Source organism: Hemicordylus capensis, chromosome 2 (genome assembly GCF_027244095.1).
Source record: "Hemicordylus capensis ecotype Gifberg chromosome 2, rHemCap1.1.pri, whole genome shotgun sequence".
NCBI lineage: Eukaryota > Metazoa > Chordata > Lepidosauria > Squamata > Cordylidae > Hemicordylus > Hemicordylus capensis.
The window spans coordinates 210,056,636-210,074,093 of NC_069658.1; the positions used below are offsets into that span (position 1 = coordinate 210,056,636).

Here is a 17,458-nt window from a genome sequence, read left to right on the forward strand (position 1 = left end):
GGGCTATACATTTCCCAGACAAATAGGCAAACCTTTCATCCAGCCCTGGGCACTTCCCCCAGAATTCCATCTTTGAGGGTTATGCTCCACTCGACAGCTTCACTTTTTTTGCTTACTCTCCGAGGGGTTCTCTGCTCCCACTCCCGCTTTCATCCTGCACACTGAATCAGGATGATGGAGTGGGAGAGGAGCGGAGAGAGGATGGATAACCCCAAGGCAGAGCTCCCAGAACTGCTGATGCTGTGCCTTTTGCTGGTGGTGGTTGAGGTCTTGCATACCAGCCAGGGCTCTTGCTGCAAGCAACCTCTCACCCAGGGTTAATGAGTGAAGCGCACACTTCAGTCCAGAGGCCATCGCATCTCTGCCCGAGCGAAGAGAGGCAGCGAGCTAAAATGTTTCTCCAGCAATATTTACAGTGCGTTAAAATAATTAGATCTGTCTTGGATGAATTAACGGCAACGGCAGCGGCTTCCTTTGGGCATCTTTGGATAACATCCACCCTCTTGGTTGAAGAGGAGCATGAGGGTGCCCATGCTGCAAGGGCGGAGACGGTCGTTCACTCCTCTCCCCCACCGCCCCAGAGACACTTTGTGGTCTCTGTGAACCCAGATTCCTCCTTAACTGCCGCAGTTCTATTGCATCAAGACAGGGAGAATGAGCAGCCATGTTGCCGTTTGGAACCAAAGCACACAGGCTCAGTTCACACCTCTTGCTCTAGTCAAGAGCCGGATTAGACCCTGGTGAGATTCTCTAGCCTAGAACTCTGGCTTTCCCCAGGGCCCGTCTGGACCCCAAGCACCTTCCTGACGAGGCCAGGCAACAACACTTGGGGCTCTTTAGCTTGGAAAGAAAATGACTGAGGGGAGACCTCATAGAGGTGTATAAAACTATGCATGATGTGGAGAGAGAAATTTTTCTCCCTCTCTCACAACACTAGAACCAGAGATCATTCCGTGAAACTGAAGGCCAGGAAATGTAGGACCGACAAAAGGAAGTCCTTTTTCACCCAGTGCATAATTAACCTGTGGAATTCTCTGCCATGGGATGCGGTGATGGCCACTAGCTTGGATGGCTTTCAAAGGGGCTTAGTCCAGTTCATTGAGGACAGGTCTGTCAATAGCTGCTAGTGTGATGCCTATTGGCCAGCCTGAGGGACAACCACCCTGAGCCATTTTTGGAAGGGCAGTATAGAAATCGAATAAATAATAATAATTAATAATAAAATGCCTCTGAATCCCAGTTGCAGGGGAGCAGCAGCAAGAGAGAGGGCATGCCTTAATCTCTTGCCTGTGGGCCACTGTGCAAAACGGGGTGTTGGACTGGATCGGCCTCCTTGGGCCTGATCCAGCAGGACTGTTCTTATGTTCACCTTGAGTATGTTGGCAGAAAAGTAGTGTGTAAACATACCAAGTAGAAAAGCCTTTAGCAGGGCTGTTATCCACCCCTCCCCCCACCTTTAACTCATTGTTTCTGGTTTGCCAGCCAGCCGGCAACCATGGCCTGTCCCATTCGGATGCCCTGCCAGACCCTGGGGTCTGAATTGACCCTGTTTGCATCAGGCCAACTGAAGTCTTTTGAGGACTCGCACTTCTCAGCTTGTTTGTGTTGCGTCCGGCCTTGTGTGCGGCGGCTGGATTTGGAGTTAATACGTATCCTGGTCTTGGAGTTAACGCATACCCTGCTTTGCGCTAGCCACTATTAACCCACGTTTTGGTTTGCACTTCCAGACGTTCAATGGGCAGGCCAGGTTTGCAACTTGCAAACAGTGGGGCCTGGTCTCACAGTCCTCGCTAGCTTAGGGGATGCATCCTCCCCAAGCTGTGTGGGCTCCCGTTTTCCGATCACCTGTGAGTGAAATGCAAAGTGATGGCAGGGAGGGTGGGAGAGGAAGTGACCGTGTGCTCAGCAGCAGCTGGGTTGGAGGGCTTTTCGTCTGACCTCCCTAAAGAGCTGGGCGCAGCTGCTGTGCAGGAGGGAGCCCTCCGATCCAGCTGCTGTTTAGCAGAGCATCACTTCTCCCTCCCCCTCCTGCCTTGCTTTTTACTTGCAGACAACTGTAAAACGGGAGCCCACACGTCTCCGGCCCTCTTGAGGAGCATGTGAACCAGCCTCGTGGCTTTTGCTCCTGGTTTGTTAGCCTTAAGCCATAGCTTGCGGGGCAGGCTTGGGTTCAGACGGTGGAAGAAGCCAAGATATAGGTTTAGATCTGACTGCATAAGAACAGCCCTGCTGGATCAGGCCCAAGGAGGCCCATCTAGTCCAGCATCCTGTTTCGCACAGTGGCCCACCAGATGCCACTGGAAGCCACAGACAGGAGTTGAGGGCATGCCCTCTCTCCTGCCATTACTTCCCTGCAACTGGTATTCAGAGGCACCCTGCCCTTGAGGCTGGAGGTGGCCCACAGCCCTCCGACTAGTAGCCATTGATAGACCTCTCCTCCATGAAGTCATCCAAACCCCTCTTCAAGCCATCCAGGTTGTTGGCTGTCACCACATCCTGTGGCAGAGAGTTCCACAATTGGATCATGCGTTGTGTGGAAAAGTACTTCCGTTTGTTGGTCCTAGACCTCCTGGCAATCAGTTTCATGGAGTGACCCCTGGTTCTAGTGTTGTGTGAGAGGGAAAAGAATCTTTCTGCAGCCTGTGGCTCACTTGGGGCAGTCTGTCTAGGGCAGTGAAGTGACCTTTGGCCTTGCTTCAGCTTGGCCCTTCCCCTCTTGGACTGTGGCAGAGACAGAGAGAGAGACCCTCTTGTGGGATTGTTGGTCTCCCCAGATAGCTCTTTCCCTTTCCTTCTTCTTCTTGGTGTTTGTCATCTTCTTAGATTGTATACCTGAGGGCAGGCCCCGGTGGTTTCTGATTTTTGTTCAATTTTAGGGGCTTCATAAATAACAGGTGTTCGTGGTTATTTATGATCTTCCCAGAAAGCAAATAGCTTTTCCTTCTAGCCTAAATTATTCTATGTTGTGGCTGCTCACATGCTGGGCTGCTGCAGTTTGCGAACTCATAAACAGCCCTCGGCTTGAGTGGTGTCCCTCTCTTGGTCTCAGTGTTTCCTGCCCCATTGTAGCGCTGTTGAACTACAGGATCTCTAGGTAAGGATCTTCTTGGGCAAGGGGCTGGAGAGCATCATGGGGTCACAGCTGCAGGCCACCCTGGATGAATCTGTTTACTTAGATCCTTTTCAGTGTGGCTTCCAACCTGGATATGGGACAGAAACTGCCTTGGTCGCCCTGGTGGATGACCTATGCTGGGAGATAGACAGAGAGTGTGACTCTGTTGATTCTCCTGGACCTCTCAGTGGCTTTCGATACCATCGACCATGGTATCCTTCTGGGACGTCTCTCCAGGTTGGGATTTGGGGGGCACGGTTATACAGTGGCTCTGCTCCCACCTTGAGTGTCGTACTCAGAAGGTGGTGCTGGGGGATGCCTGCTCCACCCCCTGGCCTATGGGGTGCCCCATGGATCTATTTTGTCCCCTATGCTGCTTAGCATCTACATGAAACCTCTGGGAGAGGCCATCCGTGGGTGTGGGCTGAGGTGCCATCAATATGCTGATGACACCCAGCTCTACCTATCTTTTAAGTCAGCAGACACCAGGGAGGCAGTGGATGCTCTGAACCGGGGCTTGGAGGCTGTTTTGGACTCGATCCAGATAAGATGGAAGTCCTCTGGGTTGGTAAAACTTATCATCCAAGCAGTGAAGTAAATCTGGTCTTGGACGGGGTCACATTCCCTCTAAAAGACAAAGTCTACAGCTTGGTGGTGTTTCTGGACCCGAAGCTGTCCTTGGAGGCTCAGGTGATGATGGTGTGTAGAGGTGCCTTTTACCAGCTACGGCTTGTACGCCAGCTGCGATTTTACTTGGAGAAGTGACTGGCCTCAGTCACTCATGCTTTGGTAACATCCAGATAGGACTACTGCAATGTGCTCTACATGGGGCTGCCCTCGAAGATGGTTCGGAAGCTTCAGCTAGTGCAGAATGCTGCCACAAGGATGCTCATGGGCACAAGTTGCTTCATGGCATGGCCTCAACTCCTGCCTGTAGGCTTCCAGCAGCATCTGGTGGGCCACTGTGTGAAACAGGATGCTGGATTAGATGGGCCTCCTTGGGCCTGATCCAGCAGGGCTGTTCTTGTGTTCTTAGAGTACCATACCCATGTGGCAGCTTCATTGGTTACTGGTCTGCTTCCGGGCTAGATTCAAGGTGCTGGTCTTGACCTTTAAAGCTCTACCTGGCTTGGGGCTGAGGTGCCTGTCAGACCGAATTCACCCATACAAACCTGCCAGGGCCCTCTGCTCATCATCTCAGGCCCTGCTCATTGCCCCACCACTAACAGAGATCCAGTTGACAGGGACTAGAGACAGGGCCATTTCGGCTGTGGGCCCTCATTTCTGGAACGCCATCCCTGTAGAGCTTTCCCATGCTCCCTGCTAAAAAAACTTGTGTTTTTTTAAAAAACCAACAAAAGCACATCTTATTAAAGAGGCTTTTTAATATTTCACCTGTTGCTTGTATCTGGTAGGTTCTTTGGTTTTTACAGTTCTTAGTTTTTAGTTTTTTAAAATAACTTTTAATTTGCAATTTTAAAATCTGTTATTCTGATTGTGGTCTTTAGCTTGGATTTTTATCTTGTTTAGCTTAATTTGGTTAATTTTATCTGTCTGATTTTACATTGTAACTGTTCTATAAACGTTGTGATCCGCCCCGAGCAGTAGTGTACTGGAACGGCGGGGTATAAATATTTCAAATAAATTAAATAAATAGGTAGCCCACCTTATTGATGCATAATGTAACTTGTGCCCTGCCGTTCCTCCTCCCAAGCAGGAGGTGCTCACAGCAGCTTCCATGTATCCAGGGGCACAGCTGCTGCCGGTGCCCAATGAACCCGGGCCCCCTGCCATCTGCCCCTCACCCTGCCCACCTCACAGCTTGCCTCCTGCCCTGCCTCTCAGCTCTGCTGCTTCTTGCCCCCACTGCCCAGTTGCCGTTTCACACGGTGCCTGTTTGTTCCACGGCTTCCCTCCTTGCTCAGACAAGGAGAGGTGCCACAGAACCCCTCAGCGCTGCGCAAGCCAGCTGAGAAAAAGAAGGCGTGCCTGCACGCCAAGAGAGGGAAACCTTCCCACAGTGCCAGAGGTGGCACCAAAAAAGTTAAGGGGTGTTGGTGTTGGTGGCAATCTGATTGATGGAACGCATGCCACTGCTGTCCCTGCTATGCCCCCCTGCATGTAACAACCAGAATCTCTGAAAGGTGAGCCCTTTTTAATGCTATTTTCAGAAGCCGGCTCAAAATGGAAACCTACAGAGGTGATCCCTGAGAAACGATAGAAAAGTATGGGACAGCTTTAAAAAACACACACACGCCCATCCCCTTCTGGTGGAGTTATAATGGGGTCCGGGTCTACTGGATGCAGGTTGTGTGGACTCAGAGAGTAGAGCTGGTCTTGTTGTGGTAGCAAGCATGAATGGTCCCCTTTGCAAAGCAGGGCTGCTTATCATTTAAAACAGTTGATGACTACATGTTAATACTGTCTGTTGTAAGGTATCCCCCTTGGGGCCTTTGGCCATTGTGAAGGGGGATCATGGGAGCAGAAGTCCACCAGCATCTGGGGACCCAAGATTGAGAACCCCAGTCCTAAGGAGATGGGGCTGTAGCTCCGTGGCAGAGCATCTGCTTTGCATGCAGGAGGTCCCCGACTGGGGAAGATCCCTGAGCCCTGGGAGAGCTGCTGCCAGTCAGTGTAGACCATACTGAGCTAGATGGACCAAGAGTCTGACTCCCCAGGCAGCGTCCTATGCTCCTGTGATTACTGATCAGATTATGGAGGGCTGCAGCTAAGAGGTATCCTTCACTGGTGCTGCTGAGGAACTGAAATGCCAGGTTGCTGCTATCTGTAATGCTATTAATATTGAATGCTTTGGCTGCTGCAAAGGGAATTTTTGCCAAACACTGGAAACTCTCTGAGATTGGTGGAGGAAAGAAGGCCTTAGAAGTTGCAGAAATGGATCAATGAACTCTTTTAGATTGTGAGCCCTTTGGGGCTGGGAAGCCAACTTATCTGTGTTTTTCTTTCTGTGCAAACCACTTTGAGAACCTTTCTGGAAAGTGGTGTATAAATTTTTGTAATAGGAGTAGTAATACTGACTGGAGGAATTACTACTGTACTTAGCTGATAAATGAACACCCCTTGCAGATTATTGGAATCTATACTGCAATATCATTGACCAGCACAATGTTGATGTTACTATTTCTTTTCTCCCCTAACTCAATAAACCACTAAAAACCCGGAAGCAAAAAAGCAACAATTAAAAAGCACACACTTGGAAACTAGAAGAGCTGGAAGCAAAACATTACCTATAGTCTGTATTAAAGGTAAAGGTAAAGTGTGCCGTCAAGTCGATTTCAACTCCTGGTCACCACAAAGCCCTGTGGTTTTATTTTGGTAGAATGCAGGAGGGTTTTACCATTGCCTCCTCCCGCGCAGTATGAGATGATGCCTTTCAGCATTTTCCTCTATCGCTGCTGCCCGATATAGGTGTTTCCCATATGGGAAACATACCAGCAGGGATTTGAACTGGCAACCTTCTGCTTGTTAGTCAGGCATTTCCCTGATGCGCCACTTAAGGTGACAGTCTGTATTAATTCTGTGAAATTCACATTTCTTCTCTTGTGTTTTATTATGGTGCCCGTGCAAGTCAGTCGGTTTAATTGCAGAGGTGTCACAAGGCCCTCTCCTCTCCTCCTCTCCCTTCCAGGTCTCCAGCGGCAATCTGCTCGCCATTCTGAACAGACACTACCAAGACCTCTCTTGCCTGGCCTTCACAGACGACAGCAGCCACTTCCTCTCGGGGGCCAAAGACAGTCTTGTCATTGTGTGGAATCTCTCCAGGTACAAACTGAAGACCTTGCACACTTCCCAGCCGGATGCACTCATGAATGTGTCTGACTGGAAATACCCGTCAGCATCCTATGAAACATGGGATCCTAGAATGTTAGAGCTGGAAGGGACCTTAGAGGTTCTCTAGTCCAGGGATTCTCAACGCTGGGTCCCCAGATGTTATTGGACTTCAGCTCCCATAATCCCCAGGCCCAGTGGCTTTTGGCTGGGGATTATGGGAGTTGAAGTCCAGTCACATCCGGGGACCCAACGTTGAGAATCCCTGATCTAGTCCATCCCCTGCTCAGGGCAGAAATCTGCTATCGCAGGGTTAGGCAGCCTTGGCTCTCCAGATGTTGTTGAACTACAACTCCCATCATCCCCTGCCACAATTTATTGCCAGCATCCCTGGCAGATGGCATGCCAGCCTCTGTTTGAAAAGCTCCATCGGAGGAGAGCCCACCACTGCATGAGGCAGGCTGTTCCACTGTCTGACACCATTTGGGGAATTCTTCCTGATGTCTAGCCTAAATCTGCTCCCTGATCATTCCGACCTACTGGTCCGAGCCCTGCCCTCAGTAGCAAGAGAGAACGAGCCTGCTTCTCCTCCTCTGTGGCAGACTTGCAGATATTTGAAGACAGCTATCATGTCTTCATGACCGGTATGCTTGTAGCGATGTAAAATTACACTTTACTAATGTAAACATACATTCGTGTGTTTAGCCAACATACCCAACTCTTCCTTTTTCCAGAATTACTGTCAATTTCTGTATGCATGTCTGCAGATTTAATTGACTGAAATTCTTGCCATTAATTGACTTGGTTAACAGCCGCTCGAGTAATATAATAAATAATAAACATTGCTCCTGCTGTGAGGGAGTATTTCTGCCTGGATCCTTCGTTTCCTCTTTGAGAGCGGGCTGTCTTATCGGGAAGCCCTGGGCAGGATGGTGCGGGAATGCTGGCTGTGCAGTTTCCATCTTTTCCAGTGGGCTGATGATGCCAGGTCACTGCTGTTCCCGTCATCTCCAGCTTGTTTTTGCTGCCAGTCAGAAGAAGCTGGTGGCAATCCAGTTGAAGAAAGCTCGCTGGCTTCTCCTCCAGCTGAGGTTTCACTCTGAATGATTCTGCCAGGGATGTTCTGTCCCACAGAGGGGAATTTAGAGAGACCCGCGGGGGACAGCGGCTCTGAGCCACCTCCGTCCAAGCAAACAGAATTATGAGGCTTCCCTGGCAGCTTGTAATTTTCACTGTGGGGCGTGGATGCCGGCCACACTCAATCCCTTGCTTCAAGGTCCTTGCTTGTTGCAAAGGGGGCTTCCTCTTCAGCCATAAATAGAGCACTTATATCTCCAGCTGAGCGAGCTGTGTGTCGACATGTTTTCCTTCCCAGCCTTCCTCCGACACCAAACTTAAAACCATCTCCTCTCAACACAGAAGTGCTTAGACATGGTGCAGTTTCTCTGTCGGGCAGAGGCTCCTCTGAGGAAAATTCTAGGCAGGATGTCTTTCCAAGGCCTTCAAATCCGCCCCTTCTTAATTGGAGGTTCTGGGGATGAATCTTCTTTGTTGGCTTTGCAGATGGGTTCACGCAAGTTGCTAGTCCCTAGGTGTCAACATGCTCGCATTCTTGCATAAACGTATATATTCCTGCCTAAATGTGTTATGTGTCTTTACTTGATGTTTTGGTGGTGTTGTGAGCCAACCAGAGAACAATTTGTTATGGGGCAGCTAACAAATGTAGTTTATTTTTTATACCTTTATTAGTCAAGTTTATTTTGATACCTTTGTTAAGTCAACTACAGCATCACTGGGCTTCCATTTGTGAGGATTCCCTCTGTGGTTTTGCCTCCCTGTCGCTGTACCCGTGCCTGCATTTTTATCCTGAATGTGGGTTGCTAGCTGCAGCCTGACAGCCCTAAATTTCCAAATTTGCACTTGCAGCCTTTCTTTTTCTCTCCTTTTCCTTCCTTCCTTTCTTTCTTTCTTTCTTTCTTTCTTTCTTTCTTTCTTTCTTTCTTTCTTTCTTTCTTTCTTTCTTTCAAGTCTCTTGTGTGTGTTCTGCATTAAGGCCTCTTCCTTCTCTTCTCCCTCAGCGTGCTGCAGGCTGAACACTCCCCAAACCCTGAGCCCCGTCATGTGTGGACGCGGCACAGCCTTCCCATCACAGACCTCTGCTGTGGCGTCGGGGGCCCTGTGGCACGTGCTGCTACCGCTTCCTTGGACCAAACTGCGAAGGTAAGGGATGCGTTGCAGTCCGGGCAAGGGACCTTGCTCTGTGTGGGCTTTACTTAAGCGGAGTGTTGTAACCTGGACAACAAGGGTCTGATCCTTGGCTGCCCTGTCCCTTGCTGACTGGGAACTAACAGGCAGCTGCTCCTCCACAGCTAGCTTCTGCACTGTGGTGTCCTTGGCTGTTAAGATCTCTGGCCTTACTGAACTAGCTGTTGTCTGCTTGAACTTGCCTTTCTAACATTTTAAATTAGAACATCCCTGCTGGATCAGGCCCGAGGCCCATTTAATCCAGCATCCTGTTTTACACAGTGGCGCACCCGATGCCTCTGGGAAGCCCTCAGGCAAGAGCTGAGGGCGTGCCCTCTCTCCTGCTCTTGCTCTCCTGCAACTGGTACTTAGAGGCATCATGCCTTGAGGCTGGAGGTGGCCTGTAGCCACCAAACTAGTAGCCACTGATAGACCTGTCCTCCGTGAATTTGTCTAAGCCATCCAGGCTGCTGGCCATCACCACATCCCGTGGCAGAGAATTCTATATATTAATTACACACTGTGTGAAAAAGTACTTCCTTTTGTTGCCCCTAAAGTTCCCAGATTTGTAGAAGGGCATTATAATATTAGCATTTTTATTTGCAGTCCCCTTCCTAATGATCCCTGGCATGGAATTTACCGTTTTCACATCTGAGTCGATACTTGGGGAATTTGGGGGAAAGTCCTGTGTATATAACGTACTTAAAATGCCTCAGATACATCATCTTGGCTGCCTTTGCAAACTGTCCTGCAAAGTAAGACCAATGTTACCTTGACAGGGCCATTGCCAAGATGAGGCCAAGGCAGTCATGTAGTTAGAGCCCCTCCGTGGTTACATACGGATATAATAACATAAGAACGGCCCTGCTGGATCAGGCCCAAGGAAGCCCACCTAGCCCAGCATCCTGTTTCCCACAGTGGCCCACCAGAGGCCTTTGCAAGGGAGCCCACAGGCAAGAAGTGAGGGCTCCTCTGCAACTGGGGTTGAGAGGCATCTTGCTTCTGAGGCTGGAGGTGTCCTGTAGCTATGACTATAAGAAGTTCCACCGTTTAAACCTCTTAACTTGCTCTTCAGGGCCACATTACAGCCTCTTCTCCCCAAAGACATGGTGTCTCTGGATTGTAGGAGCAGTCATTAGATCCCCTTCGGTTCGTACTTCAGTCGCCTCCCAATTTTTTTTTTAATTTAATTTTTTTAAAAACATTTATATCCCGCTCTTCCTCCAAGGAGCCCAGAGCGGTGTACTACATACTTGAGTTTCTCTTTCACAACAACCCTGTGAAGTAGGTTAGGCTGAGAGAGAAGTGACTGGCCCAGAGTCACCCAGCTAGTCTCACGGCTGAATGGGGATTTGAACTCAGGTCTCCCCGCTCCTAGTCCAGCACTCTAACCACTACACCACGCTGGCCCCTAACTAGAAGAGGATTTCCCTGTTGGTAGGAATGCTGCCCTGCACCGTTGTCCTGCTGCTTATCGGGGCTGTTTGTGGAGAGACAGCTCAGGCCTGGCCTGATCTAACCCGCTGTAAAGTTTGGGCTAACCTTGACCTTCCTCTCTTTTAGCTTTGGGAAATCTCCTCTGGAGGCCTCCTCCTGTCTGTCGTCTTTGACGTGGGGATCATGTCGGTAACCCTTGACCCTGCCGAATATGGCCTCTTCTGCGGCGGAATGGACGGCTCCATTTTCCACGTGGACCTGTGCAGCTGGGTGGGTCCTGTGGAGTTCCTGCTTTATTCCGTGGGCTGAGGGCAACTTAACTGCATTTAACCCCTGGACAAAAATATTTCACTTAGAAGCATGCAAGGTAGCTTGCGAGTCGAAAACCTGTCCAGAAAAGGCTTCTTGGGTACTTCTACATAGGTCTCGGTTTCGCCCAGTCAGTTTGACCGAGGGTCACAGGGGCCCTGTACAAATGCAGTGCTTCGCCGTGGTTGGTTTTCCACAACCCTGGTTTTTGTTTTTGTTTTTATTTGTTCATTTTCTATACCACCTTTCATAAGACATGGGAAACTGCCATATACTGAGTCAGACCCTTGGTCTATCTAGCTCAGTATTGTCTTCACAGACTGGCAGCGGCTTCTCCAAGACACACCAAGGCGGTTTACAAAAATTAAAATCCCATGAAGAGAATATTAAAACCAGTAAAAACAACAAGAGCCATTAAAAAGAGACTGAATAGCAGGAGAGTGCTGAAACCTGGCAGTGTTGGCGTCCAAATACCTAAACTGTGGCTAAGGCTTGGCTGTGAATCGGGAGGTTGAAACCACAGTGAGTGTTCCTCGGCCATCGGTCGGGGTTGGCGTCCAGGTACCTGAACCAGGCTTGGTTCATTTTGGAAACCTTCATTAAGGTGGTTCCCTGCCTTTCAGCTTGCAAGCCTTGCTAGTGTCATCCCAGAGGCGCCCATGGGAGGGCCATATTTGCCCACCCTTGCTCTAGGAGGCTTCGTGCCACCTCCTGGCTTCTCCTCCAACTGCACTGCATGGCCGGATGTTCTCCTGTAATCCTGGGCAACACCTTTTCTCCCTTGCACGCCTGGGGTACACGTTCCAGGATTTGCTTGGCCGTTTCTCTTGAGAACCGTTGTGTGTCTAAAGGCTGGCTTGCAACTCCCTCTCCACCTTTCCTTGCAGCCCGTCCAAAGGGAGAGGAACTTCCAGACGGAGCGAGAGAACGGGAAGGTCTTCAAAGGGCACAGGTGAGGCGTCCCGCACTCACATGCTTCTGCACGCCTGGATGCTAGCCGGGGACCAGCATCGTTGCCCCAGCCCGCTGGCCCAGGAACTGCATCTGCGGCGCCTTCCATCTGAGGGATGGAAAAGGCTTTGGCGGGGAAGGGAGGAGGTGGGCACGGCCCAGGGCAAACTCAGGCGCTCTGCTTTCTTGACGGTCCCTCTGCTGCGACTCTGAGAAGGATAATCGTGCACCAGAAGCTGCAGACCTCTGAGTGCGTGCCCTGTCTTGTTTCCCCCGCAGGGACCAAGTGACCTGCCTCTCGGTCTCCACCGATGGGAATCTGCTGCTCTCCGGCTCCAACGACGAAACCGTCCGGCTGTGGGACATCCAGAGCAAGCAGTGCATACGGACGATAAATTACAAAGGTGCGTGTCTGTGCGGAGGAAGCCCTTTACCCCTCGTGCGGGGTCGGGGGGGCGGAGTTGGGTACAGCTATCTGGGGGCGAGACCAGAAGGACTGAAGACCTGCTACATCTTCAGTACGAAGCACACCAAGTTGACGCTTAGGGCAAGGCAGAGCCGGTGGGTAGGGCTCCCTGCCTGTCTGAAACCTGACCCACAAAGGGAGCGCTTGCTGCAGAGTTTGGTAACCGATCCTTGAGGCTCTTTGCTTTTGTTTAGTGCACGGCTGGCCATCTGAGGCTCTCCAGCGATGGTTGGACTACAACTCCCATCACCCCCGGAACATTTGCGGTGGGGTGTATGTGCTGGGAGTCCAACAGCAGCTTGGAGAGCCTCAGGCTGACCACCCCACTTTAATCTTTGTGTACAGACCAAGTTCCTAGACCTCATGTTTCTAGAGCTTGCGAATATGTCTCTGCTTCGTTCTCGGTACCATTCCGTGACTTCATCTCTGTGCATGAAAACTTAGTCAAAGCAGGATTTTCTCGAGCGAATGGCTACTAGTCTGGTGGCTATAGGCCACCTCCATCCTCGGAAGCAAGGTGCCGCTAAATACCGGTTGCAGGGGAGCAACAGCAGGAGAGAGGGCCTGCCCCTCTCACCTCTTGCCTGTGGGGTTCTCAGGGACATCTGGTAAGCCACTGTGGGAAACAGGAGGCTGGACTGGATCAGATGCTGGATCGGCCTGATCCAGCAGGGAATCTCAACTGTCAACTGCACAAAAGCAGTAATGTTCAGTATTTTTACTTCTTCAAAAGGATTATCTGAAGGGCACAGTTGGACCTTTTCAAGCCGAACTGGAATGATGGCCTATAGCAAAAGCTCCATGCAGTTTCAGTTCCTCTTAATCGCACCACTGGGACTCTATCACCAATCGTTTGCATTTCTGCCAAAGTTGCTAGCAAGTTTCTAGTCCTCAAGGCTGCAGTTGCGTGCTCAAAAGTACAGGAGGAACTGGTTTCCTGGTCAGGGCAACCACAAGAGCACTGCCAGTTGGGAAGGTGTGTGTTTGGTGGCCGGGGAGGCCGTGCAGGGTTTTCTCCCATCTCAGTGCGAAGGAGAGAGCGAGAGAGCCTGGGCTGCTGTTTCCTTGTGTTGAATGATCGCTTGCTGTATATAATCCTCATTTTTAATGATCTTTCTGTCGGAGCGCAGACTTGTTTCACTTCATTACCGACGCCACATGATTTACAAATTCTCTGAGCTTTGGCTGTTTTTAAAGGCCTAAGCAATGTTCAGAATGCTCAGCCGGCAAAGGGGCATAAAATCTGCATGGCTGAGTCTTAAACGGCACAGTTGCGACTCGGGCCCATAAATTTTTCATCATGCCGCGGTGGTGCTCCAATTGTGTGGAGGGACATCACAGCCCCCCCCCCCCCCCCCGCGTCAGCCAGTGCAGGAAACGTGGTGGATCCATTCCTGCCTTCTTGAAAGAGGCCAATTCCATGCTGAGGATGAAAGGGGCGGTGGGGTGGGGGGAGGAATTCCACCGTTCTCAGGCCCCTCCCTCCCCTGGAGAAGTATGCGGTTTTGGTCTCTGCCTCTCAAAAAGGATATGGACTAAGGAAGCATCTTTATCTTTCTGTGCAAACTGCTCTGAGAGCTTTTATTGAGCACAGGAAGCTGCCTTCCGCTGAGTCAGACCTTTGGTCCATCTAGCTCAGTCTTCACAGACTGGCAGCGGCTTCTCCGAGGTTGCAGGCAGGAGTCTCTCTCAGCCTGATCTTGCAGATGCTGCCAGGGAGGGAACTTGGAACCCAGATGCTCTTCCTGGAGGACTCCAGAGATCTCGGAGAGGATTCAGAAAGATCTCTCCTTGCCTGGAACCCAGCTGTTGGTTGGAGTAATTTGGGAAAAGTTATGTGGAGGAGTGTTGCCCCTTCCCTTTCCTGTTTGTCAGTGCCCTGCACATGGCTAACATGGGTAGATTGGTGCAGATGTGATAGGGGATGTCTAGTGGGAAAACTGTGGACTAGTAACTTGGCTTTTCTCTTTGTGAGCTCCTCTCATGGCAGCCCTTTCGCCCTGTCTCACCAGGCCCAGCTGGCTGACCCAGCAACCACTGTACTCCTTTGCTTCCCTTAAGATCTCACTCAAATGGGAAGCTACCACACTGGCCAACAGATGAGAACATCAGAACAGCCCTGCTGGATCAGGCCCAAGGCGTATCTAGTCCAGCATCCTGTTTCACACTGTGGGTGACCAGGCAGGCAAGAGACAAAAGCACACCCTCTCTCCTGCTGTTACTCCCCTGCAACTAGTACTCAGAGGCATCCTGCGTTTGAGGCTGGAGGTGGCCTGTAGCCCTCCGACTAGTAGCCGTTGATAGACCTCTCTCTCCTCCATGAAGTTATCCAAACCCCTCTTAAAGCCATCCAGGTAGTTGGCTGTCACCACATCCTGTGGCAGAGAGTTCCACAAGTGGATCACACGTTGTGTGAAAAAGTACTTCCGTTTGTTGGTCCTAGATTTCCTGGCAATCAATTTCATGGGATGACCCCTGGTTCTAGTGTTATGTGAGAAGGAGAAGAATTTCCCTCTATCCACTTTCTCCACCCCATGCATGATTTTATAGACCTCGATCATGGCTCCCTGCAGTCGTCTTTTTTTCTAAACTAAAAAGCCCCAGGTGTTGTAGCCTTGCCTCGTAAAGGAGGTGCTCTAGGATCTTGCCTCATAAGAAAGATGCTCACTTTGGGAGAAATCCAGCCATTGCTCTCTTCACAGCCCCGCCCCCCCCCCCAATTGGTTATGCCTTGGTCCCGTTTGACTTGGGAGCCAGAGTGGAGGGAATGAGGACAGGGCCATGTTCTCGGTATCTGTCTCTTTCCCCCGCCTTCAGATGTCTAATTACTTCCCGCCCTCCCATTCCCCCCAAATCCCTCCTGTGCCTTTCAAAGGCTGGCGCTGGTATTGTCACTGCCCCCGGGGGAGGCATTAGCATCCTTTATCTGAGCTGCGCAGAAGACAGATGATAAGCTGCCCCTGGGTGCTCCGGCACAAATGTCTCCTCTTTCTGTCGACATCCGTGCTCCTTTTGGAGTTCCCCTCCTCCCGCAAAACTCTGCCTCCGCATTTCTAAGCACCGTTCGCCCGCCCCGTCTGTAGCAGCATCCCCGGCACTCGGAGGCTGATCTCTGCAGGGCAGAAGCGAGTAAATCCTCCGTGCGGTGCCAGCCACCAGACAGCGCCGCTAATGAGGCCGGCAGTGTAACGAGAGCCGGGGCCGTTTAATGAAGCGCGGCATCCGGGGCTCCCATCCGGTTTCTGGAGGGCGATGCTCGCCCGGTGGGGGGCTGTAACTTAGCAGCCGGACCCCTGCCTCGGAAGGCCGGATATTCATGGTTCAGTCCCTTCCAGACGGGGCTGGGGAAGACCCAGGCCTGAAGCCCTGGGGAGTTGTACCAGCCAGTTTAGACAGTAGGAGGCAGCTTGGTGTATTTAGGGGAGACTTGGAGCTTGGTCATGGAGCCCCGCGTGCAGAATAATAATAATAATAATAATAATAATAATAATAATAATAATAATAATAATAATTTGATTTCTATACCGCCCTTCCAAAAATGGCTCAGGGCGGTTTACAAAGAGAAATAACAAATAAGATGGCTCCCTGTCCCCAAAGGGCTCACATTCTAAAAAGAAACATAAGACACACACCAGCAACAGTCACTGGAAGTCCTGTGCTGGGGGTGGAGAGGGCCAGTTACTCTCCCCCTGCTAAATAAAGAGAATCACCACGGTAAGAGGTGCCTCTTTGCCCAGTTAGCAGGGGGGTCTCCAGGCTCCGTCCCGGGAAGGCGGCCCCTCCCCAAACCCAGGACAGGCGCTCCTAGTCAGTGCAGGTCCTACAGAGCTAAAAGGACCAAGGGTCTGGCTTGGTTCAAAAGGCAGCCTCCTTTAGTTAGGGGAGGCTCATAGGACCACGGGGGCCACCGCATGGCGCAGCGGGGAAGCAGCCTGCCTAGAGAGCAGGAGGCTGTTGGTTCGAATCCCCACCACTGGTGTGTTCCCCAGAATGTGGGAAACTCCTCTGTCGGGCAGGAGCGATATAGGAAGGTGCTGAAGGGCATCATCTCATCCTGAGGGGGAGGAGGCAATGGGAAACCCCTCCTGTATTCTACCCAAGACAACCACAGGGCTCGGTGGTCGCCAGGAGTTGACACCGACTCGACGGCAGAACAACATAGGAATGCAGGAAGCTGCTTTATACTGGGTCGAACTGTTGGTCCATCTAGCTTAGACTGACAGCGACTTCTAGGGGTGAGTCCGAACTGGTCCGGCGGCCATTCTAAGGAATGGCCGAACTGCCGGACCGGTTCGGCCCTTGCTGGTTCGGGTCCGGGTGGGGGGTATAACTTTAAGGGCGGGAGGGCTTTCTTACCCCTCCCGCCTCTTCACCCCCTCCAGCGCCCATATTTAACTGAATAACGGGGCACTGGAAACCAGCCGCCGCCGCTCCCCCCCCCGAGCAGATTTACATGCAAAGGTACCCATACCCCTGCCGCTGCTGTCGCCCACCCGCCAGCCAGCCAGCCCTCCCTCCTTCCCTCCCTCCCTCCCTCCCAGCTGCCCGCCCGCCCGCCTGAGTCCTTACCCATGCTTTAGGAGAAAACGATCGGAGGCCCGGTCTACCCGGCCTTTTCCCGGCGGGTAGACCGGGCCTCCGGCGATTGGCGTCATTTGCGACGCGCGCAAAGTGCCTTCAGTCTGCTGGAGGCCTTCCTAACGAGAGGAGCTCTGTTCGGTAGCTCCTCTCGTTTTCTCCTAAAGCATTGGGTAAGGACTCGGGCGGGCAGCTGGGAGGGAGGGAGGGCTGGCTGGCTGGCGGGTGGGCGACGGTGGCAGCAGGGGTATGGGTACCTTTGCATGTAAATCTGCTCGGGGGGGCGGGGGCGGGGGCGGCTGGTTTCCAGCGCCCCGTTATTCAGTTAAATACGGGCGCTGGAGGGGGTGAAGAGGCGGGAGGGGTAAGAAAGCCCTCCCGCCCTAAAAGAAAGGGCCCCCCTTTGGTGCCGGTCCGGACTGGTCCGGACCGTGCACATCTCTAGCGACTTCTCCCAGGTTGCAGGCAGGAGTCTCTCCCAGCCCAAACTGGGAGATGCTGCCAGGGAGGGAACTTGCACCCTTCTTCCTTTTTAATATGGCGATTCTCTTTATTTAGCAGGGGGAGAGTAA

General features: G+C 51.7%; 1 protein-coding gene across 6 annotated transcripts in view; it reads left to right on the plus strand.

The window, feature by feature from the left end:
* The window catches only part of WDR18 (WD repeat domain 18), a 34,847-nt gene that overhangs the window by 4,494 nt on the left and 12,895 nt on the right, over positions 1–17,458 (plus strand). For all 6 annotated transcript variants that reach the window (XM_053300071.1, XM_053300076.1, XM_053300075.1 and 3 more), the window contains exons 3-7: positions 6,762–6,895; positions 8,980–9,121; positions 10,709–10,852; positions 11,779–11,843; positions 12,122–12,246. In XM_053300071.1, the coding sequence (XP_053156046.1) occupies positions 6,762–6,895; positions 8,980–9,121; positions 10,709–10,852; positions 11,779–11,843; positions 12,122–12,246 (610 nt within the window). The remainder of the gene's footprint in view (positions 1–6,761; positions 6,896–8,979; positions 9,122–10,708; positions 10,853–11,778; positions 11,844–12,121; positions 12,247–17,458) is intronic.